The following is a 25,301-nucleotide window of genomic DNA, read 5'->3' as shown; positions in this document are numbered from 1 at the left end:
TGAAATGACATGAATGAGAAGCAGTGTGCTCTGAGCATGTCCACATCTACTGGTCAGGTGCATCCAGTCGCACAGCACACACTTTATTTTTCAGCCACTTGTGTGCGCAAATAGTTGTAGCAACAGGTGTACGAGCCGTTGGCGACAGGGACGACATTACACAGTTTGCACATGATTCCTGCACCATGCGCACTAAGTGTGCACTATCGTCCAAACTTTGCACTATGTGTGAAGGGGCCCTTACTGATGACAAAAATTCATTTTAGAAAATTGAACACAACTGGAAACAGATGAAACCTTCAATAAAGACTTTCACAAAAGCCAAGAAAATTTTCTATGTCAATACTTAAAAAATGTATCAAGCATAAATGTAAACAGATTTTCCCCAAAAGTCAGTTGTCCTCCGTATACAGTAGAAATGAGCACATCTAGAACCCGTGGTTCCCCATGGGTCAACATCCTAGTTAAGTCCACTGCATAATACTGCGATTCTATAGAAGAACATAGTGGTACTGTGTGCTGAAGCAGTAATCATACTTTGCCAATCTTCTGTCTATTGTGGGCATGAGCCAGTGACAGATGTTGGGTTTGAAACACTCTCTGGTCTCTTAATTGCAGTTGGCAGGTGAACATGTGAGTCTGTCACAGTTATTGACTTGGATAGACGTAGTGTAGGCTGGTCAATTAATCACATATAAGAGAGAAGATGAGCATTACCTGTTTCCACTTAATCTACAGTATGTCCTCAACACTGCAGAGGATGTTTTTAGTTTTTGTCAGCTTTGAACAGTGAAATGTGTATGATCATGTCAAATCAGGCAGAATAATACTGATTAATGATGGAGACTAAATAAAGTAGTTTAGAAAGTGTTTCATATACAGTGGTTTTACATTAAAGGTGTAGTCCCTGTCAAATTATGACCATTTAAGTCATGAAAATGATTTTTAAAGTGCTCCTGCAGCAAAAAGATAATCATGCAGACTTGTGCCAATCTGTTCGTGTCCCCTGGTGCCAGAGATATATTACAATAAGATGCCTTATAAGTCAGAAAAAATGATTGTGTAAACAAATGGATAACCGCAGCGGGAACTCATCTGCTGCCCTGCTGTAACCCTTGGAGCATTCCCCTGAAAATAATTCAGATTCTAATGAGACAGATTGTACTGCTGCAATAATGTCAATGGTTAAAACGGAGTTCAGCGCTTATACTGAGTCTCGCTGCATTTTTAATTTCCACATCCGTCCCCAAGTGCAGCGCTGACTGTATGCCAACTCTGCACTGCCATCAAACTGACAGAAGGAAAGACGTGTGCGTGCGTGCGTGTGTCTGCATATTCAACATTTATTTTCCTTGTGCCTTTCAGTGTGTCAGATTCTACCCAAAGGCGTTGTCTCTGTGATTGGTCCCACCTCCAGCCCCGCCTCTGGCTCTACTGTCAGTCATATATGTGGAGAGAAGGAGGTGAGTGTGTAAGACAGATGTGCGCGCGCACACACACACACACACACACATGCAAATGTGTGCAAATCTGTTTTGATGTCTGCAAAAGACATTGTGCACCAGTTTATCTTTGACTTGCTTCTCCTCCTTGCATAGACTTCATTCCATAGGTTTATCTATGTGGAATGTATTCTCATATAATTAACCATCATCCACTTTTGCCATCATAACATAGCCACTTATCTTCAGACCTCCCAGTTTTATATCGCTAACATCTTTCTTATCTTGCTTCAGCCTGTAGCCTCTCTAATGTGTCTTCTTGATTCAGATATTTGTTTTATCTGTGGTCGTGTGGGGGGAACTAATCATGACACATTTGCCTTTCTCCCCTTTATGTTTCTGCAAATATTAAAATGCCTCCACCCCTCTCCTTCTGGCAGATCCCTCATGTGAAGATAGGTCCGGAGGAGACTCCCCGCTTGCCGTACCTACGCTTTGCCTCTGTAACTTTGTACCCCAGCAATGAGGACCTGAGCTTGGCCATAGCAGCCATCCTGCGCTCATTTGGTTATCCCTCAGCCAGCCTGGTCTGCGCCAAGGCTGAATGTGAGTACACGTAGAGTTTATTTATTATCGAGAACACTGTGGGTGAAATCACTTATTTTGGTCTGTCTGTCAGTGTGCCTAGGAGTTGGTTCTGAGGGTTAACTGTGTTTAGCCTAGCCTCAATTTTCATTTGCAGCTCACTGAGTTTAGTTGTTCTGATTGGGAGGCTTACAGTGTCCAGCTGTTTAGCCCTGTTTGGAAGCAGCCCTTTGTTCACATGCTGCTGAGTCCAGTCCAGCTGTGGCAGTAATTTCCCTTTATTGATGTTTGAGCATTGAGCCAGCAGGTCCGTCTTAGTCCATATGGTTGTTGGTCTCTCCTGCTCAGCCATAGTTGCCACACATGGTGCATGTAGCCCCTCTTTGTGTCTGCTGCTATAGTAGCTTGGCACCAGTTCCATGTCCACGAATGTCTTGCTCTATAGCAGTCCATTTGTCCTGGTTCTCCAACATCTGATGCAAACCTTGTTAACCTGAGTGATGTTGGAATGGCATGGTTTTAGTTTTTTAGCATTGGGAGTCTAAGATAAAGACTCCAATTGGAACTGGAGGCTCCTGATCCTAATAAGGAGATGTGTTACTCTAGCTAGTTCATCCTCAAAGTTCAGGAATGGAACTTGCTTTACCTTTATCTATTGTGTGTGTGTTTTGTTGTTTTTAGTGATCTCAAAATGTTTTACATTTTTACAAAAAGCTAATTAAAAAAATATTCAAAACCCTAAGAATTGCCAAATAATAAAAATCAGCTTTGGAAAATAAAAATGCTGTGCCAGGGCACTAGGTGGCTTAGTGGTTACCACTGTTTCCTCACAGCAACAAGGTCCTGGGATCGCTTCCTGCCTGCTCCTTTCTGTGTGGAGTTTGCATGTTCTTCCCGTGTTTGCAGGAGTTCCTTTGTGTGCTTCAGCTACCTCTCATTAAAAAAAGGAATTTAGGTGAATTGGAAATTTTAAATTGGCCGTAGGTGTGAATGAGTATGTTTGTCTGCCGATACGTGTTGCCGCAATAGACTGATGTCCTGTCCAGGGTGAAGCCCAATGACCACTGGAATAGGCTCCACCTATTAACGTGACCCTTAAATGGAATAAGATGGTATAGAAAATGAATGAATGAATATCATACAGCTCGTTTCCAAATCAACTTTTTTCAAAATGTGTCAAGATATCAGTGTATTATATTTCACAGTCATTGTTGTCCATTGAATCAAATTGTTGCATCCTTTTAATATTCAAACACAGCTTTGTGCATTGGATGACACAACAGTACTATTTAAACATATACATATTGTCAGTGTGAAAATATATCAGAAAGAATCCTTGACTTTTTGTGCACTTGTGTGACTCATCCCTTAAGTGATGAGTCATTATGCAGTTGTTTCCTGCTCATTTCAGCCATGTCAGACTTACAGAACTAAAGAGTAATTATACAGCCCCACATCAGAAAAAGTTGTGATGTATGGAAAATGTAAATTTAAAAAATCTTCAGTGCTTCTTACATTTATGTTGAGTTTTATTTAATTGGAGACTGTATGAACCAAAGATATTCCATTTTGGGGGGCGGTACAGTGGCTTAGTGGTTAGCACTGGTGCGCCTCACTGTGAGAAGGATTCAGGTTTGCTTCCGAGCTGGTCCTTTTTTGTGTGGGGTTTGCATTATTCTGCCTGTGTTTGAGTGGGTTCCTTCTGGGTGCTCAAGCTTTCTCTCCCAGTCAGAGATGGAGGGCAGGTGAATTGGTGACTACCACTTAAAACCTTTCTGTGAAAATAAAGAAGCCCTATATTAAGGTTGTGCAGAAGTGGCGTTGACTTGTCTGGAATCTGGGACATATGAGTTGGACACAATTCAAACTTTTACTATGAGTATTTATTATTATTATTATTAGGGGGGGATGCATGCCATGTGCTCCAGACCAAAGATGAAAAGGACCATCCAGATCCACATTCTGCACACGACTGTGGCGTGGCTGTGGATGAATGAATGGGGTATGGCAACTGCACTGGGCTGCCTGTAGTTCTGACCTGTACCTAATAGAGAATGCATGGAAACTCACTCACTCACTCACTCACCTTCAACTGCTTTTCCGGGTTCGGGTCGCGGGGGCAACAGCTCCAGCAGGGGACCCCAGACTTCCCTTTCCCGTGCTACATTGACCACCTCTGACTGGAGGATCCCGAGGCGTTCCCAGGCCAGTGTGGAGATATAATCTCTCCACCTAGTCCTGGGTCTTCCCCAGAGTCTCCTCCCAGGTGGACGTACCTGGAACACCTCCCTAGGGAGGCGCCCAGGAGGCATCCTTACCAGATGCCCTAACCACCTCAGCTGGCTCCTTTCAACGTGAAGGAGCAGCGACTCTACTCCGAGCTCCCCATGGATGGAAACTTTTGAGACCAAAAAAACCCCACCAACAACAAAATAACAATGATGACACAGTACTGTGACACACCTTAAAACATGTTTGCAGGTATGATGGGACAAAATGGCACCTGAAATCCTTCATCACTCATCATCATCCAGGCCAACAAGTCTTTAAAGTGTTGAAAGAAGGAATGGCAGCATTGTAAAGTTGTCCATTCTCATGAAATGGTGGAGTGTTTGTGTCCATAAACGTTCTTGTCATGATGGACAGCTTCATCTGTAACTGCACAAAACGATGTAAGAGTGGCAGTCTCTACCGCATAAATCACAGGTGATGCAATCAGGTGTTTTGATCTTTCTTTTTGCTGGATCCTCTTCTGTCTGGAAGCTTCATGCCACTTGAACTCTGTCCTTTTGATGACCTCCTTGATTGCTGTCCTCCACTTGCCACGGTACTTGTCCAAGTATCTGTCTTGATGGCAACCACGTGGTCTTGTGCTACTCTTGAACTCCCCATACACCATGTCGTTTGGGATGCGGCCTTCATCTGTGTCACACAGGTGGCTGAGCCAGCGCAGATGTCGTTGAATCAGGAGAACATAAATGCTTGGCATCCCTGCACAAGTGAGGACCACAGAGTTTGGTACTTTGCCCTGTCATGAAATATGTATTTATTTTCTCTGTCTTATAGTGGACATAGCTTTATTTATGTTGAATTGTGTAAGACTGGGTTTACAGTTTAGTACCTGTCATGGGTCTCCTGTTATGTATGATTATTCTAGTTGCTAGTCACATCCTTGTTTTATCTGACTGACAAGATCTTAATCTGTGTTATATACATACATATTAAGCTACATTTTATATTTCAATTGTTATCTAGCTTTTAATTTGTGCTGCTTATGCTAATGGTTTATTTAATTATTATTTAACAAGTGGTGCATCTGGTAAGTATTCACAGCTATCAGGCATGGCACAAACTGTAGGACACAACTGCAAACTCACACGACCGATAGAGTTCAAAAAGGGATTTAATTGGCTCAACAGGCAGGTAGTCGGTACACTTGTGGTCCAGCAGTGTGGCAGAGGTAGCAGGCAGACAAGAAACGGAGGCGTAGTCAAAAACAGGCACAGGTCAAAATACGCAGCATACGGGCAATCAGAGGCAAGACAAAACTCGAGGTCAAAAACAGGCAAGGTCAAAATACTGATAGACTGGACAGTGACAAAGTCAACGATCTGGCTGTGAGACTGTGAGGGCTTAAATAACTGGTGGTGTAATCAGTGAAACAAGATGCAGGTGTCAGTGAAGGTTCTGGAAGGGGCATGACCGGGGAAGACAAAGCTTGTGCACAGTGCAAGAAAGTGAAGGCAGGGAAACACAGAGTGGAGTGATGAAAGAGACAAAGACACATGAGCAGGGGCAAGAGTGGAGGTGGAAGAAAACACAGAGCAAAAAGAGTCAGTGACAGACAAAGACACAAGAGCTGGTGCAGGGGCAATCAAAACAGAAACCATGGACAGAATAAAATGCAACTATAACCAAGATCAGGATCAGAACATGAACATGAGAAATGGAAACAAAACCTGACATTAAAGCATAACTGAAATCACAAATGAGATGAGCGAAAATAAACTACTGACAAACAGGAATAAACAAACCAGATGACTACAGGATAATGCAATTAATGAAACAAGATAACTGATAAACAGTGCAATAAATAATGAATTGAACATAACAGAAAAGAAGCACTGAATATAAATAGTAACAAAATCCTGCGACTAAAGCACAATATAATAAATGTGATAAACAGAATGAACCTAAGACTAAAGCAACTAAGGGACCAAGAGTGAAAGCAAATAATAAACAATAAAGCAAAACTAAATATGTGGCAAGCCCATGATACATCAAAAATAAATAAAAACAAGACAAAAGATAACTGAAGCATGACAATGGCAACCTGATATCATATAAATCAAACACAAGATTCAGGACATGAACCCATCATGGGCAGGAACATGACAGCACTTCACTTTTTCCACATTTTATGTTACAGCCGTATTCCAAAATGAAATAAATTCATTTTTTCCCTCAAAATTCTACTCACAACACCCCATAATGACAACATAAAAAAGTTTTTGAAATTTTTACAAATGTATTAAAAATAAAAAACTAAGAAATCACATGTATGTAAGTATTCACAGCCTTTGCTTAATATGTGGTTGATGCACCTTTGGCAGCAATTACAGCCTCAAGTCTTCTTGAATATGATGCCATAAGCTTGAAGCACCTGTCTTTATCAACAGTGGGACCTTATATGTAGACAGGTCTGTGCCTTTCCAAATCATATCTCATCAACTGAATTTACCCCAGGTGGATTCCAACTAAGCTGTAGAAACATCTCAAGGATGATCAGTGGAAACAGGATGCACCTGAGTGCAATTTTGAACTTCATGGCAAAGGCTGTGAATATTTATGTGCATGCGATTTCTTTGTTGTTTTTATTATTATTATAATTTAATAAATTTGCAAAAATCTACAAAAAAGCATTTCTTCACATTGTTATTGTGGGGTGTTGTGTAGAATTTTGAGAGAAAAACAGAATTTCATCTATTTTGGAATAAGGCTGTAACATAAAATGTGGGAAAAGTGAAGCATAGTGAATACTTTCCAGATGCACTGCATAGTCTGTCCAGTCCACTATCATAAATGAGCTTTATTGTCTCTATTGTGACAGATTTTGTGTGACATGCTGACAAATACAAGTGTCTTCTTCCATTGTCTTGGTTGTCAGGGTGATGTGATGTGTGTTTCCCATGATTCTGTGTTACATCGTAGGATCTGCATATATTAAATTTGGAGTCTAACCTAAGTAACATAAATCTATGTTGCACAGTGTGGTTTGCAGTGAATTTATAAGCTTGTTGAACTCTCACAGTGTATACTTGGCACAGATGGAAGAATCACTACAGAGTTTATTTATTTGCATTCTCCATATCCTCGTGACTTTTTCTTATTTGGGGTTGTAGATAAAGGATAAGTGGAACCATTCAAGTGTCAAAACCTTCTCCGCAGCTTGAAAAGCATCGATTCTGACAAACAAAATGCTGTGGCATTATGAAATATTGATTTGATCACTGTGACACATCTTTTATCTCTCCAGCTGTTAGCCGGCACTTCGCCAGTAGTCCTGCAAGTGCTGAAAGTAAAGCTAAGTCCCTGTGGATTTTCCATTCTATTGAACATCCACAGCTTTGAAATGGCGGCAGAGATCTTTCACAGTTTTGATGATCACCTGGATGTTTAGAGATAAGAGCTGCAGATTTCAGAAGGTTCTCCTCTTTCAAATGCAGGAGAGGTAACGGACAGGCTGATGCTTACAATCAAGGCCAAATCATGCAGGTTTTAGGTTTTAGTGTCGAAGAGACATGGTGGGGGTTGGTGGTGGTAGGGAGGGGGGTGTGATATGTGCAACATATTTGGTTTGAATGTGATCTTTACAAGGTTATTGCACTCAGACTCTGACCCACTTGGCTGCGCTATCCATCGCCATGGAGCTGGTTGCCATGGCTGCAGAATAGGCGCTAACTGCCACTCAACAGGCTTGTACCACAGTCTGAGCAACCGTGTGGGTGTACATTGCACAGAATGTGTGTGTGTCATGGTGGGTTTTCTTTTTTTGTGTGTTTGAGTGATGTTTTATCTATGTGCATGTTTTGCCCTTAAGTGTTCAGGTTTCTGTGTTGGTACACGTGTGAATTGCTGTTGGGGTACTTGTTTACCACTGGCTCACTTCATTTATACGTCAAGTGTAGACTGGTGCATTCAGGTGAAACCAATATTCACTGTTTTGTGCGAGTGAGGCGAGTAACGTGTAAACAAACACCCTGTTGGCAACAACCGTCTGTGTAGCTTAATGCAGAAACAAACCATTTCCACAGCACTATACGAGGTCTGTCAATAAAGTATAGGTATTTTTTATTTTTTTCAAAAACTATATGGATTTCATTCATATGTTTTTACGTCAGACATGCTTGAACCCTCGTGCACATGCGTGAGTTTTTCCATGCCAAAATTTTAACGGCTGATGAGAGATTTTGAGGTGATACTGTCGCTTTAAGGACTTCCCACGGAGCGAGATGTCGTGCAGCGCTCCGAGGCGCCGTCGTCAGCCTGTTTCAAGCTGAAAACCTCCACATTTCAGGCTCTATTGATCCAGGACGTCGTGAGAGAACAGAGAAGTTTCAGAAGAAGTCGGTTTCAGCATTTTATCCGGATATTCCACTGTTAAAGGAGATTTTTTTAATGAAAGACATGTGGGCGGATTGCAGCGTCGGCTCGCAGCCGCCGCGACGCTCCGCCACAGGAAAAACACCTCCGTTGGAAGCCTTAAGGACAAGTTGGAACATGTCCAGCTGTTAAACAATTTCTCATATACTCACTCCACTGAAAGCCATCAAAAGCCGCCTGGATTTTACAAATGGTTATCAACACGGAGGTGTTTTTCCTGTGCCGCCGCACCACGCCGGCTGCGTCCCGACGCGCGGACCCGTACGCACGTTTTTCATTAAAAAAAATCTCCTTTAACAGTGGAATATCCGGATAAAATGCTGAAACCGACTTCTTCTGAAACTTCTCTGTTCTCTCACGACGTCCTGTATCAATAGAGCCTGAAATGTGGAGGTTTTCAGCTTGAAACAGGCTGACGACGGCGCCTCAGAGCGCTGCACGACGTCTCGCTCCGTGGAAAGTCCTTAAAGCGACAGTATCACCTCAAAATCTCTCATCAGCCGTTAAAATTTTCACGGAAAACCAGCTTAATTTTTCGAACCATGTCCACTTCAATGTGTCTCACAGGTTTAGAAAACATTTTGATCAAACAAAGCGCCAGTCTCTCAGCAACTTCTCAGACAAAGGAATTCCAACGAGGGGCTGGACAACTCCTCCCACAAGGAGTGCTCACAGGCGAATGACGTCACCGACAGGCGTGGAAAAACTCACGCATGCGCGTGAGGGTTCAAGCATGTCTGACGTAAAAATATATGAATGAAATCCATATAGTTTTTGAAAAAAATAAAAAGGACCTATACTTTATTGACAGCCCTCGTATTAATGAAACTCATGGAAATCATTTCCCATCTTAATCTTGTGCAAGCAGTAATCCATCGACATGCTGTTGAACACGTGCAAGTGGTAGTTTTTGGGGCATTTCCGATGTATCTGCCTGGCTCACGAGACAACATCTGGGCCTTATTCTACTCTGCTGTTTGCATGAGGTGGATGAGGTGAGGGACGGGGACGGGGAGAGGGAAGCATGTCTGAGCACATGGAAGTCACACAGTGGCGTGAGAACTAAGACAGGAGAAATAGACTGGTGGACGTAAACAAGAGCTTATGGGTGAGAGAGGGAGAGAATACGTGAAAGGAAAAGAAGAGAGCAGAGGAGAGGGAAGCTGTAAAGTGCATTGATTTTTTCCCCCCCCTTCCTTCCTCAAACTAATTAAAGTTTTGGCCTGCTTCAGTGATTGCCCCACTGTTGTCAAGTCTTTCTCCTGCTGAAGAGCTCTGTGAGCTGCCTTCCTCTCCCTCCCCATGTGCCATGCCCACCACTTATTTACATCGCTTGGGGTGCTTACTATGGAATTACAATTAGGAAGATGGGGTAGGTTTTCTAGTAAAGGCTAATTCAATGCTTGTTGTCAAGTGATTCTTAACTGCCATCGGTTAACCTCATTTTCAAGAGGAATTTGCTTGAATTTCATGAAGAGCTGTCTTACTGGAGTTGTAGTTCTACTTTTATTTCTGTCTGTTTTATCACCACAGAGCAGATGGCTCTGTGGTGTAGGAGTTAGACAACCTACCTATTTATAGACTGGGGTTTGATTCCAGGTGTGTGCTTCATGCTACCTTCCTGTGTCCTTGGACGAGACACTCCATCTACATCGTCTCAGTCCACCCAGCTGTAAATGGGTACCTTTGGCTGGAGAAGTAACCTCCAATGTGCTGGTGTCCCATCCAACAGTGGTCAAGCCTCATCTGATTGAGGCTATGATGTCTGAGAAAATGTTGAAAAGAATAATAATTCTGTTTTAATTTGTATATGATCCAATTCTTTAGCAAAATACACAGTGATTGTTAGTCATATTAGCTGACGAATAGTGTCTATGATCTTTGGAGAAATATTTAAGCTATTTATACAGAGATGTTGTCTATTCAGATCTGGTTGTCCACAGTGGATACAACCAGATCCGCAGTGGTATTTGGCACAAGTTTATGATGGAAAATTTTTAACAGGTAAAGTCTCTGCTATGTGACAAATGTCATGACATTTTATTGGACCGCTTGAAGTTAATATTTTCACCTGTTATCTGAATTTATTTCCTGGTTCTCAATGAAAGGTATTTTAGTGTAAATAGTAGAGGTACTGTGTTCACCCAGGTGAAGTTGTAAGTGTTGTGTCACACGATCAGTTTCAGGATGAACCGAATAGGTGCAGCCAGGCAGTAACCACACAGGTAGTAAAGGGAAAACAAATGTGATTTATTTACCGAAAGCAGAAGTCCAGTCCAATAAACAGAAGGAGTTCAGGTAGTACAACAGGAGATTTCAAACTAAAAGCAGCAACAACTGGAGGTCTGACAAAAGGTAATCTGCATGAAGACTTTACAAATAGATACAAATGGAAGGTGCCAAAAAATAATCCAGCAAACACAAAAGGAAACAGTGCAGTCCTAAATAGCAACACAAATGAACAAATGAGCGACAGGTGGTGTGATTCGAAAATGAGCAGCAGCTGTGGGGAAGACCGGCTGACAAAAACACACCTACAAACACACACTGAATCTGACAAAGACGGAGTGACTATAAACTACAAAAGAGCACAGGGGGTGAGTAGAACTTAAAACATACCATAATAATAATCAAATTAAAAGGAGAACCACAAAATAACCAAGTACAAAATCAAGGAAGAAAAGGCAGAAAACTAAAGTGGAACTGAAGAACGCAAAATGGTGCAAAAGAGGAAAACAACATGACTAACTGATACAGACACAGGACAGAACAGAATGACAATTAATATAAGGACACAGACAGGGGACAGGTCACAAAGACAACTAACAAGGACAAAAGACACAGACAGGGGACAGACCACAACAGTGTGTGTGTGTGTGTGTGTGTATAAATGTATTATCCTGGGGGTTCGAGGCTATAAATAAACTACAGCATTCACAGAGTGCTCCTGTTCAGTGCTGTATGATTATACTGCCTGCTAACAGTTATTTTAAAAGTAAATCCCATGTTTCCACAGCAGATAAGAAGTGGATAAGACGTTTCACACCGGATGCCCTTCCTGATGCAACTCCATATTACACGGAGAATGGGCAGTGTTGGGTTTTGAACCAGGAACCTTCTGTTCTGAAAACAAGCGCTTTTAACTGCTTGGCCACCATCCCTGACCATTCAGATTTTTATTGTACATTTTGATTATTTTATATTTCATTTTATTGTTTCACCTTCTGTGTTGTATTGATTTAGAATAATGCCATAATTCCACACTGTCTGATACACTAGGTGGCGTATTCACCACTAAAGCTGATTTGCAATCCGCTGATAAACGCAAAGAAGAAGCATTGTTCTTGTTATTGTCATCCTTATTTATTTATTTATTTTTGGGGGGGGGGGGTGTCTGGGTTTATTTCATGTTTCAAAGTGTCTTGTATCTGATTTGAGCAGAATTCACATCAGATACAAATCCTGTCTTGGACTATATATAATACAGAAAGCAACCAATTACCAAATTACCCCCCCCCCCCCCCCAAAAAAAAGACACTACTCATGAAAAAAAACAGATTTGTATCTCTTACAACCCAGAAATTAAATTCATGTCACTTTAACCTGCAATGAACTATTTGTAAACACAACTGTTAGTTGTGTTTACAAATACAGATCATTAAGATGCTTTGCTTTTTCTCAGGCCTGCTGAGATTAGAGGAACTGGTGCGTCGCTTCCTCATCTCCCGGGAGACGCTGTCGGTCAGGATGCTGGACGACAACCTGGACCCAACGCCACTGCTGAAGGAGATCCGTGACGACAAAGTAGCCACCATTATCATTGACGCCAATGCTTCTGTCTCCTATCTCATCCTCAAGAAGGTCAGGCCTCAGTTACCACAACATTCATTACACAATACACATAGTGTTCCCCCCAAATGCCTCGTTTATTTACCTCACTCACTTGGGAAACTCAAGTAGGTCGCTTCGAGGTTATCATCTGTAAAATAATAAAACGACTGACTTAAAGGTCCACAAGCTACATGTTTGTTTTCTTTGCAGTACACTTTTTTTTTTTTTAAACCTTCTGTGCCCTGTGGAGCAGCGTAGGGAATATTTATGCATATCTGGTAGCTGCAATCATTTGTGAAAGTCTTTCCACAAAAGAACATTTTTTTTTTGTTGCAGCTGTAACAGAAGCTTGTTGTGATTCATGTTATGGCCTTTAATGCCGATAGTCAGCCCAGTGACTCACTGTTTGCCCGCATATGGGCTGTTTTCACAGGGCACATTGGTGCGCTGTGCGCCCTCAGCGAGATGTCCTAGTGTTAACCTGATGATGTAAAACATGACATATGCTCCTTCTCTCCCTTCTCCTCCCCCACATTCACTCCTATATTGTCCCCCAAATGTCTCCTTCACTCTCTGGATATCTATCATCACGTTGTTTCCTGTGTTTCATCTGCCTCGTCATTATTTGCCATCCTTTTCCTCTCTCACTGGTTCACCTTAAAGGCATCAGAGCTCGGGATGACATCAGCGTTTTACAAGTACATCCTCACCACAATGGTAAGAGCACTCCTCATCCACTATTCTTCTGTTTGCATTTGTTTCTTACTCATCTGTTGTCACTTCATGACAGCATGAAAGCAGAAAGTAGCTGATAAAGGAAGAAGAAAGAAAGTAGCTGTGAAGGGTACAATGAAGGACAGGTGGGGAGGGAGTCAGCTAACAGATGAACGTATGAGGGTGGTGAAAGGAAAAAAAGTTCTGATTACCTCAGAGGTCAGAACCCAGACAGCAAATGGATCCGGCCGGATGTAGTCCAACACCCGGGACCAATCCTGAAAACAGATCTGGTCCAGACTATTTTTGCACCCTGGCTCAGATCCGGCACGGCTCCACTTTACAGTTCTGGAACAGATCCGGACCAGATCTAAACCTGATCCGCAAAAGACCAGCCGTTTACAGCTCATATCTGGCACAGATCTGGGACAGATGTGGTCTGCATCATGGCACCGTGGCAGGAACTTGGTGTTAGCATAATAATAAGCAATTTTATCTGCACTCGGCAGAAACTATCCATTAGCGGTTATAAACTCAGGGCTGTGAAAACACTGCAAATCCGCGGGATGCTTGGATTTCATCATGGTGGGGGGGGTATAAGTCCATGGACACTGATCTGTGTGTTACAGATACAAATCAGTTTCCTCAGATCCACGGAACTTACCTCCGTAAAACTTGCTTGTCATAAAGAAAAAAAAAAACGCTTTGCGATAAGTATTTAAAAAACCTCAGTGACGATCATGATTACAGAGTACACACTAACGCCTCCACCACATCCCACGCATCCCGTGGATTCGAGGAGTTTTCACAGCCCTGAGTTTAGAACCACTAATGGATAGTTATATGGATAGTTGGATAGTGATGTGCACCACATCTGTCCCAGATCCGTGCCAGATATGGGCTGTAAATGGGTGGTCTTTTGCAAATCTGGTTCAGATCTGGTCCGGATCTATTCCAGAACTCTAAAGTTGAGCCGTGCTGAATCTGGGCCAGGGTGCAAAAATTGTCTGGACCAGATCCTTTTTCAGGATTGGTACCAGATGTTGGACTACATCCGGCCTGGATCCATTTGCTGTCTGGGAAGTCGCGACTCAGAAAGAAGTTGCACCTGAATTAAACGTGTTTCAGTTTCTACACAGTTGGGAAACAAGATCGATGCCACCAAGGAAGCGTTTGTTGTGTCAAAGTAATAGAGCTTCAACACAAATATCCAGTACACTAAAGAAACTGCACGGTAGACGACAGATGGCACAGAAGGTACATTAGTTTTTTTGACTTACTGCTCATTTTTAGCCTCTCGTTGTTGTTAGCAACATCTACTAGAATAGCCTGTGATAGCATCATACGTTGATAACACAGAAAGCAAACAATTACCAAATATATATTTGGTAAAGATTGGGATAACTGGAGCCTATCCCAGCAGTCATTGGGTGTGAGGCGGGGTACACCCTGGACAGTCTGTCGCAGGGCCACATATAGACAAACAAACACATTCACACCCACCCACACACCTACAGATCATTTTAAATCTTCCAATCCACCTAGCCTGAATGTCTTTGGATTTGGGAGGGAGCCAGAGCATCTAGAGGGAACCCACGCAAACATGGAGAGAACATGCAAACTCCACACAGAAATGCTGCAGGTGGGAATCGATGCCATGACCTTCTGGCTGTGAGGCAACAGTGCTAAACACGAAGCCACTGTGCTGCCCAAACAGTAAAAACTACAGCTTTAAATTGTTTGGGATGAGAGCAGCCATCTTGGATTGTAAACTTGAGGTATGTGGAATTTGAATGTGTTGACAAATTGGAATTACAACTTCACGGAGCATTCAGATTAAAATTTCTTATTCAGAATTGGGGAATTACAACCTCAGCAACTGGAACACACCATTAAGACATCATTAAGAAGGCATGTGTGTTGAGTGTTTCCAGCTGCGTGTTTGCTCGCTCTCTCTCTCTCTCTCTCTCTCTCTCTCTCTCTCTCTCTCTCTCTCTCTCTCTCTCATTTGCTTAACTTAAATATCTTATAGTTCTGCACATTTTATAACTGAGTGGGCAAAAAATGGGACAAATAGCAATAATAATATAATGATGACATATGTTTGTGACACTTTCCAACCATATATGGAAAATGTTTCCCAAAATAAAGTGCAGTAAAAAGTTTCTCATCTCCAGAATATGGAAAGAGGTGAATTTCTATTTAATATTTCTCTCTCTCTCTCTCTCTCTCTCTCTCTCTCTCTCTCTCTCTCTCTCTGACATCAACTGACTTGAGTTGTGGATGTTGCTGTTGCTGTCAGTACAGCGGTGGTTCACAAACTCATGATAATTTCTCTTGTAAAATGATGGACGGAAATATTGCAGGAATGAGCTTCTGTCTCCTCTAGTCATTATTAATCTCTACGTGTACACCCATCAGCCATAACATCGGGAACACCTGCCTAATATTGTTTAGATCCCTTTTGCCATCAAAGTAGCCTTGACCTGTCGAGGCATGGACTCCACTCGACCTTTCTATCAGAACCAACATTAAATTTTTCAGTAATTTGAGCTGCAGTAGCTCATCTGTTGAATTGAACCACTTGGTGCACCCTTCGCTCCCCATGTATACCAATGAGTCTTGACTGCCCATGACCCTATCGTCTGGTTCACCCAGTATTCCTTCTTTGGAGCACTTTTATTAGGTACTGTCCACGACAGACCGGGAACATTCTACAAGAGCTGCAGTTTTGGAGATGCTCTGGCCGAGTTGTCTACCCATCACAATTTAACCCTTGTCAGTGTCGCTCAAATCTTTATCCGTCCCCATTTTTGCTGCTTTCAACACATCAACTCTGAGCACAAAATGTTAACTTGCTGCCTAACATATTCCGCCCACTGACAGGTGCCGCTCTGACAAGATCATCAAGGTTTTTCACTTCACCTGTCAGCGGTCACTATGTTATGGCTGATTGTGTGTGTGCACGCATGTGTAATTTAATGTTTTGCCTCTGATTTTATTTCTTTTTTCCTCCCTCTGTACCTTTATACTGCTTTGCTTTAGATAGCAGGTTCTGTTACAAACTACTGGATTCCTTTCTGTGAACCCCCCACCACCCACCCCCTTCCCTTTCCCTCCTTTCATCTGTGTCTTTTTCTTTCTCCTTCACAGATTAGATTTTGTCATTCCCTGTAGCCTTACTTTTTTTTTTTTTTATCGTGCTTCACTTTGCTTTGCACAGTATTTTTCTCCGGTGCTCAGATTTGATACACTGTCAACATTGTCACTCACTTACATTTTCTCTCTCTGCAAACATTCACTCTCTCTCCTTTCCCTGTTTCCCTTTAGGACTTCCCGCTTTTGAAGCTGGAGGACATCGTGGATGAGCAATCCAATATTGTGGGTTTTTCCATGTTTAACACCACCCATCCCTTCTATTTGGAGTTCATCAGGAGCCTCAACCTCTCTTGGAGGGAGGGCTGTGACCTCACCTACCCCGGCCCTGCAGTCAGTCTCACACACACACTCACAAACACACATGCACAGATTTATAAGTTGATCTGAAAAGCTTTGTTTCTGTTCTACTTAACATTTAGCACACTTTATTCTTTACACAGATTCTTTGCTGCAGTTAAATAGATTCAAATGGCTTTTGGCTTGTATTTAATGGGTATTGACGTATCTCTCTTTGTTTCCTCCCCACGGATTTGTTCAAACTTCTCCCTCTTCTCTTATTTGTCTTTCCTCCTCCTTTCTTCTTTAACTATTCAATCATCTGTGCTCACACCTCTCTCCCCTCTCCTTATTTCATCTTCTGCCTTGACTCATTTTCTTCCTTCATCGTGATTCCATCATCCACCCCTCACCCTGCCTTCTTCCCACACGCGCCCCTCATGTTTCATCTCTTTCCCTTCCGCAGCTCTCGTCAGCGCTGATGTTTGACGCGGTGCATGTGGTGGTGGGAGCGGTGAGGGAACTAAACCGCAGTCAGGAAATCGGAGTGAAACCACTCAGCTGCACCTCACCTCAGATCTGGCAACACGGGACCAGCCTTATGAACTACCTGCGCATGGTTAGCTGGATAACAGCACAGAACAGAGAATACTTGCAGATGCAAACACACACTTCATGAAAAACATTAGTCTGACAACAGCCATAATAATGCATGTTTTATATTCATGCTGCTCATGTTCTTTGTGTCAGAGTTGCTTATTTCCTCGGCTTCCATTTGCTCCGGTCAAGATTTGATCACAACAGTATGCATGCAGCATAACTAAAACCCACATCATATTCATCTCCTGCTACTCTGTGTCATCTCCCTTCTCTGGCATCTGTTTGTGTCATCAGCGACCTGTTGTCAAGGCAGCCTGAGCCGCCATCCCTCATTGTCTCCGCCCCACTGGCCCGACATCTGTCTTTGTTAGTCAACATCATGATGTACTCCATCTTCAGCGCTGTGCCATTCATCATCGATCTCTCTAACTGTGCCAGAACTTTGGACAGAGTGAAGCTCGTGAGGTGGAATTGTGATTCTGATTAAGGAGACGTTAACTCTCTCCGTCATTTTCTCCTCGTTGATCTGAACTTGCTTATCCCTGTCTTGGATACCTCCTTTGTCTTTCCTGCTCTTTCTCTCTCTTCTTAATCACTACAGATAGAATCTGTTTACATAATGAAGATGGATGAGATCCACAAAAAATGTTCAATATTATATACAAAACTGGCTATATTTATTTCTCCATCAATCTACATTGTTTATACTTACACTAATTATATTCACTCTCTTTCTCTCTGTCCTCGGCTCACTCTGAAACTCCTTGCTGCTTGATTCGCTGCTTCTCTGATACTTCACTGTCTGTATCTGCCCGCCAGGTGGAGTACGATGGTTTGACAGGACGAGTGGAGTTCAACAGTAAAGGTCAGAGAACCAACTACACCCTGAGGATCCTGGAGAAACACAGAGGAGGACACAAAGAGGTCAGGAGTCATTTTTACAGCTGCCAGGTCACATTGCCATGAGATCTGGGGCAAGTTACAGGTTACACATCTGATTGAAATTGTCAGAGGAATCGTTTAACTCAGCTTCATAGTAGACGACCCTGATAGTAACTGCATATTTTCCCATTTTGAAGAAGGTTTGATGCGTTCCACCTGACTGCTCTGTCTTTGCTTGGCTGCAATCAGTGCGGCAGGCATAGAGTGCCATACTGTTTGTATTTCTTCATAATTCATGTAAATAAAGTTTAAGACATAATCAGCGTCTTGAGAAAATTGATGTATCCATCCCCTGACTTGTCCGTAGAAAACTGGATGTAAAACTGATTATTTACATGTGCTATACTAAAGGGGGCACTTACTTATTCACACCATCATTTTGGCTTTTAGATTTTTCATTCATTCATTCATCTTTTACCACTTAGTCCAATTAAGGGTTGCGGGGGGCTGGAGCCTATCCCAGCAGTCAAAGAGCGCGAGGCGGGGTACACCCAGGACAGGACACCAGTCTGTCGCAGGGCCACAAACAGACAAACAAGCACAGACACACCCACACACACACCTACGGACAATTTAAAGACTCCAATCCACCTAACCCGCATGTCTTTGGATGTGGGAGGAAACCGGAGCACCCGGAGGAAACCCACGCACACACGGGGAGAACATGCAAACTCCACACAGAAAGGCCATGGGAATTGAACCCACAACCTTCTTGCTGTGAGGCAACAGTGCTAACCACTAAGCCACCATGCTGCCCGCTTTTAGATTTTTATTTCTTTTAATTCATGATGTAGAGATTTTTATTGTGAGTTTAATGGGCATAATTTTTGAAATTTTAATATACAAAGCCTGAATTTTTCGTTTTGTTTCTAACATGTAAAAGCTCAAGGGGCAAACGCTTTTTCACACCACTGGTTTTGTGTGTGTGTGTGTGTGTGTCTTAGAGGACACGCATATGCAAGCATCTGCTGCTATTGTTAATACACATGTGCTTTCTGTGATTTTATTGCTCTTTTCTACAGTTTCTGGTTATAGTGAGGGTTAGAGTTGGGGGGGGGGGTATTGAGATTGCAGAGAGCTGAGCTTCACATAAATTTCTGCAGATATGGAAAGCCCTCAACCTCAAAACATGGTGCTGACACTGAACGTCATCAGATTAGCTGATGTGAACTGTAGTAAACTAAGTACACTACAGCTGTACAAAGCTGATTACACTTGACACAAATGAAAACAGTTTTTGCTGTCATTTTCCCATTTTATGCAAACCTTCCTCCTCACATTTTTTGCACTATACAATATCACATCTGGGGAGTTGAGTGATAATCCAGAGTCTAACAACAGATCTGTCCTGAAGGACCATTAGCAAGTCCATGTGATTGCTACTATAGAGTAGAGTTACTGGTGTTCGGGTACTCGCTAATATTACAATACTCAGATTGTGATTAAGCATTCTCCACCAGGAGGAACAGAATCATTCATGTAAGTCACAGTCATCATCAAGAATACAGTCATGAATAGTTATTACTTAAACCCCACTACTCAAACTTTAAGCAATCTATGGACAGTATGACAAGAAGATGATTTTTGAGCCACATATATACATGTACATTAACACTGTGTCACTTATAGTGTTTGAAGTGACTCTGTTGAAATAATCCTGTCTGACAGATGGTCCAAAAGGTCATAGGGTGAAGCTATATGAGTATGCATATCATTTTTGGAATAAATTAGATGAGGTGTTCTTAATTTATAGAGTTGAAAAAAAAACATGACAGAGGGACAGAGTGCATTTCTACATATATCCCTCTCCAGCTGATCAGTCTGGAGATAACAGGTCAAGTTTGGCACCTACTGAACACAAGGGAGAAGGTTGAGTAATTATCTTACAATCCAAATATTTTGGGTCTGTGATTTGAGAGGTTGGGATGGAGAGGTTTCCTGCCTGAGTGGTTGCCATCCAGGCCTGGTCCAGGCTGTTTCATAGTGTGGCAGTTCGTGCAAAAAGGCCACAGATACACACAGATACAACCCATTTCTATAGCTCTTGCACACTGCTGACGGGTGCTGATGAATGATTGGGTCTGAGCTGTGTTACCTTCAAGAAAACTTCCAGTCTGGTTTGAACATTTAGCCTGTCGATCTAGTTGTTTTATATGTTTAAAACCTGAACATATGGAAGGCGTATCTTGCCAAACAGGGGTGAAGTTTGGTGGATTATTGTGTCCCTGCAGACTTACCCAGTGTGCATTAGGAGGAAAGGTGATGAAAGATGAGAAGCATAGAATCAAAATGCTTTCCACCTGCATTTCAAAGTTCAGCTTTAATGAAGCATAAGTGAAACCTGTGTACCAGCACCCACACTGTAGCTCAGCAGCCGCATCTCACTTAAAAAAAAAAGAGTACACACTCCAAATGTCAATGCAGGCTAAAAAGTGTCATTTAAATTCTGTGATTCTGTCTGAGGACTCATTACCTCTCTTCTGACCTATTGAAATATAGACCGTAATACCTCCTAAAGAAATTCTTGTTTAAGCTTCAGTTCCAGCGCTGCACACAGGTTTCACCGCAATCACACCCTTGCAGTGTGCACGTAAGTGACTTAAAACGGAAATACGTGAGCTGCTTTAATGCAGTTTAAGAAAGATGTTAGAAAATTAAACTGAATGCCTTTCACTGCCTCCTTTGCCATCTTTGTCCAGCTTTTTTACTCTGCTTGTGTTTATTTTGTCACTGGTTTGCAGAATACTGTGGGTACAAACTGTTAATGGTTTCTATGGGAGCAATTAAATCGGTGTACATACACAGAATATGTGTAGATATAAAAGCAGGGCAAGATATGAGCACTCTGTAATTTAGTGGCCAGATCTACAAAAAATATAACAATTTATGAATATAGATGCACCCACTTGTAGTGTAGGGTTGCAAACAAGCATCTAACAAGGGTGCAGGTAATCAATCTACTAACTACAATGCCAAACCTCTGGTGCTGAAAAATGAAGCCAACACAGAAATTGTGCAGTTTCTTGAAAGGCCACTGGAGACTAGCTCCAAAGTCAGTCACTTTCCATAGAGGCCCATGTTAAATTGCCCAACTTACAGCGGACAGAAACGTGTTTACAGACTGACACACAAAAAAAATTTGGTTTCTGTAACAATTTCCCATGTTCATGACCACTGTGCGGGACTTGAATTTGTATTTATTTATTTATTTATTTTTTAATAAAGCATCAGTTTAAGGTATTTAAACCATAAAATTCTGAAAATTATAATAATTAATAATGGGAATAATAAATTATGTACCATAAATTATGAATAATTGGGGCATGGTCACTTTGAATGACAGCTGTGTGTGCTCAAGTTGGGGCCATGCTAACAGTGACTGTTAACTGTTGCAGACTTGACCTAGTTATCCTTTCTGAGCATTTTATTACAGATATCTGAGGTAATATGGTTTTGTGCAGTAAATTGCACAAACGGGCTATCAAAGAAGTCTATGCTCTGTATTTCTGTTGAGTTAAATCTTTGCATTATTTAATTTGTATATAGGCACCGTGAGCACAAATTGGTGCCGCTATATCCACTACTACTCCACATTTAAAGCTGGCAGCATTCATTCGTTCATTTTCTACACACTTATTCTAATTAAGGATCACGGGGAGCTGGAGCCTATACCAGTGGTATGAGGCAGCATGCTGGTCATAATTTTTAATACTTGCACCTAAACCACCTGCTATAAGAACCACTGCCTTGTCTGCAAAGGAATATGCATTAATAAAACACCCAAAGCAGGATTAGCTTCATTCATCTTGCCCAAACTGCTCATCAGAAAACCTATGCATAACATCATGGAGGGTTTGCTCACAGTGTGTTCACGGTCTATGCAGATTTACTGGCAATGTCACAGGAGTGTTGCAGCCGGTCCCACATCAGTAACCAAAACATGTGAGGGTTTATTTGTTGTGCTGAGCCTTTTTCACACTTTGAGCTGGGTAAGGAAGATAATCGGCCCAGCAATGGCACAGATTTAACATTCACACTTTAGTGTTTTTCACGTAGCATTTAGGTAATCGCTGTATTCACACAAATTACTGATGTAGTGAGTGAAATCATGTTATGGTCATGTCAAGACCTTTTTTCTGTGGCACAGCACAGATTAATAAATACAGTGACAAAGTTGGCGGGATGTTGTGCTGTAAGAAAACATTGTGTTGTGTTGGACTGCCATCGTACCTGTGGCACAGAGCCAAGGTGTGTCGGGCACAGCGTTAATATTACTGATATGTTATACTGATATGCTGCCTTTAATGTTTGGAATTCTAGAAGGTTGACAGATCTTAGTCCAGCACATAGCATGATTTATTTAAATACTCTCCTTCCCCAAAGGTTGTGGTCTAAAAGGGTCTACTCTCAATAATCACTATTCACACCTTTCCAGTGTGAACCTGTCATGGCCCATCCTGACAGTAGGGTGTTTTTTTTAAGGCCGAAAGTGGCTTTGCGCTGGTGTAAGCTGTTATTGTAAATCTCGCCCTAAAAATGAATTCAGAGATTGATTGCATTATTTATCCATCTGTGTTTTTTTTTTCTCACGTTCTTTTCTGTTAGATTGGCATCTGGTACTCCAACGACACTCTTGCAATGAACTCAACGAGTCTGGATATTAATGTCTCAGAGACGCTTGCGAACAAGACCCTCATTGTCACCACCATACTGGTAAGGTCACATTTAACTCCTGGATGACTGCACTTCTGTGGTCACAGTTGTTTTGTTGCACAGGTTCTGCCACAGCTCATGCTGGTTTGTGTGTTTCTTAGGCCTGGGTGATATATCAATTTTATCGATTAATTTGAATTTGTTGTTGCGGATGATTTTAAAAAGTAAAAAATGTGAGTTGTTTTTTTTTCTCCTGTTGCAGCGGCGCACATTTTTGTACTCAGGACCTTCCGTAGCTCCCCCCTCCCCGTCCCGTTTCCTTCACAAAATAACAAACATGGCTAACCGCTAATGGAGAGCGAGTTTCATCAGTGGTTTGGGATAGCTGCGACAGACGTGGAACAAGTGACTGGATGCTGCAAAGTTTCTCTAAAGCCACGGTTCTCCCCAGACAATGGAACAACGGCGTAGTGCCATTGTATTTTTGTTTAATCCAGACAGTCTGTTTTTGCTGAACGGACTGCTGCCTGCTCCCCCCGGCCGGCAGCCAGCTGAGCCGAGCCGAGTCACAGCGCTGCAGCTCAGAGTGAAAGAACAAAAACTCAGTCAAAGTCTTCCAACAAAAACAGCTCCTTCTGCCTGCGTAGCTCGTGACACATTAAGGCTTTATTTTACAGATGAAAGCTTTCATGTTTCCAAAGTTTGCTCAAATAAGCTGCAAAGACGGTGTTAGAATGAAGAGTCTCTCATTCCCTCACAATGAGAGAGGAGGAGGAAAAAGTGTGAACAGACGCTCTACACTGTTAAAAAAAAAAAAAAAAAAGCAGCGAAGCAATTTTAATCAACGATCATCTTCCCCACACAATTCAGTGAAACAGTAAAGTGTGAAAAACTGATTCAGAAAGTTTTTCCATCCAGGATTTCATCTTTATGAAAGCAAATTTACTTCTTACAGAAGTGTTTTCTTTTTATTATTGTTGTTTATGCACCAATGACTCCAGATCAAATTACTTGTATGTGAGAACTTACTTTGCAGTAAATTTGTTTCTAATTTGACAATCAAATCAGTCCAGGTTTAGCTCTTGTACGAACAAGACAATTAGGGGTTATATTGTTTTTAAAAAGCAATCCCACTCAGAAATGTTAAAAAGAAAAAACTAAACTGTCAACATGACAGTAAAACTCTGCCTGTCTTACTGGATTAAAGGTACAGTGTGTCATTTTTAAAATAGAGGAGAGCAAATGATATGTCCGTCAAATATTAATGTGTTTTTAAACTTTTCAGTGTTATTTATTTTATTAACTTAGACAGAAACATGCAAAAAGAACTTTGATATTATAACATAAGTGTCATTTTTTTGTCTATTATTCTTGCTTTCAATGCATCTAAAACCAGTCAAAATGACTCACAACACGCTGCCTCGTGTGCTAATTGCCAACAGCACCGCTATACTAAAAATTTCTGGGGCGAACCCTGAAAGCCCATCGCAACAAAATGCAGTTGTTGGGAAAGTGTAGTGACACGGACCCACAACAGGGGGCGCAAATGAACGGTCAATAGATGAGCCAAAAAGTAACAATTTAATGTTGTGAATGTGCACAACGAACATACAGACAATCACAGAATATCATAACAGTCAATACACAGGAGGTGACGTGTGGGCAGGCTCGAGGATAGAAGACGTCTGTCCTGAGAAGAGCCGGAACCACACGATTTCCGCCGCCCCAGAACCTGGTGAATACTGGAGCCGCCAAGTCCCGAATTCCCAGGTGATCACCGTCCCCGACTGTCGGATCTGGTACTGCTGGCGAAGAACAAAGACAGTCAAGTGTGGGTGTGTGTACACCCAGTAACAACTACGGTGGGAATGCCACCTCCACCTCTCATTCAATATGTTGCAGCGGTCTCAGCTGAAAAGGAGCGCCGTCTTGCACAGCCTCCTCACAAACGACCGGTTCTCCTGCAAATTCTCAAAATAACAGAGTTACAAATCTCACAAAAAGGCTGAGAGTGTTACCTCCTATGAAGTATGATATCTCGGCAACGAGGTGGAGATGACGTCTGGTCTTTATGGAGTGAGTGTTGGGAAAGTGTAGGTACACGGACCCACAACAGGGGGCGCAAATGAACGGACAATGGAGGAAGTCAAATAACAACACTTTACTGTTGTGAAAGGGCACAACAAACACAACAGATTACAACAATAGACAAAAAGTCAAATCACAAAAGGTGTCGTGTGGGCAGGCTCGAAGATAGAAGACGTCTGTCCAAAGCAGAACTGGAACCACACGATTTCCTCCGCCACCAGACCCCGGGAATACTGGAGCCGCCAAGTCCCGAACTCCCAGGTGGCCACTGCCTCCGCGTGTCGGACCTGGTACTGCTGGCGAGGAACAAAAAACAATTAAATGTGGGCGCGTATGCACCCAGCAATC

General features: G+C 42.2%; 1 protein-coding gene across 4 annotated transcripts in view; it reads left to right on the top strand.

Moving 5' to 3' along the window:
* Positions 1 to 25,301, top strand: part of grik5 (glutamate receptor, ionotropic, kainate 5) — a 352,876-nt gene that overhangs the window by 280,533 nt on the left and 47,042 nt on the right. For all 4 annotated transcript variants that reach the window (XM_034174412.1, XM_034174411.1, XM_034174414.1 and 1 more), the window contains exons 4-11: positions 1,366 to 1,463; positions 1,883 to 2,048; positions 12,373 to 12,551; positions 13,185 to 13,238; positions 16,566 to 16,724; positions 17,137 to 17,289; positions 18,090 to 18,194; positions 22,818 to 22,925. In XM_034174412.1, coding sequence (XP_034030303.1) covers positions 1,366 to 1,463; positions 1,883 to 2,048; positions 12,373 to 12,551; positions 13,185 to 13,238; positions 16,566 to 16,724; positions 17,137 to 17,289; positions 18,090 to 18,194; positions 22,818 to 22,925 — 1,022 coding nt within the window. The remainder of the gene's footprint in view (positions 1 to 1,365; positions 1,464 to 1,882; positions 2,049 to 12,372; positions 12,552 to 13,184; positions 13,239 to 16,565; positions 16,725 to 17,136; positions 17,290 to 18,089; positions 18,195 to 22,817; positions 22,926 to 25,301) is intronic.

The sequence above is a fragment of the Thalassophryne amazonica genome, chromosome 7, assembly GCF_902500255.1.
Source record: "Thalassophryne amazonica chromosome 7, fThaAma1.1, whole genome shotgun sequence".
Lineage (NCBI taxonomy): Eukaryota > Metazoa > Chordata > Actinopteri > Batrachoidiformes > Batrachoididae > Thalassophryne > Thalassophryne amazonica.
Note: the sequence above shows the minus strand (reverse complement) of the source record. Positions and strands in the feature narration are given on the sequence as shown.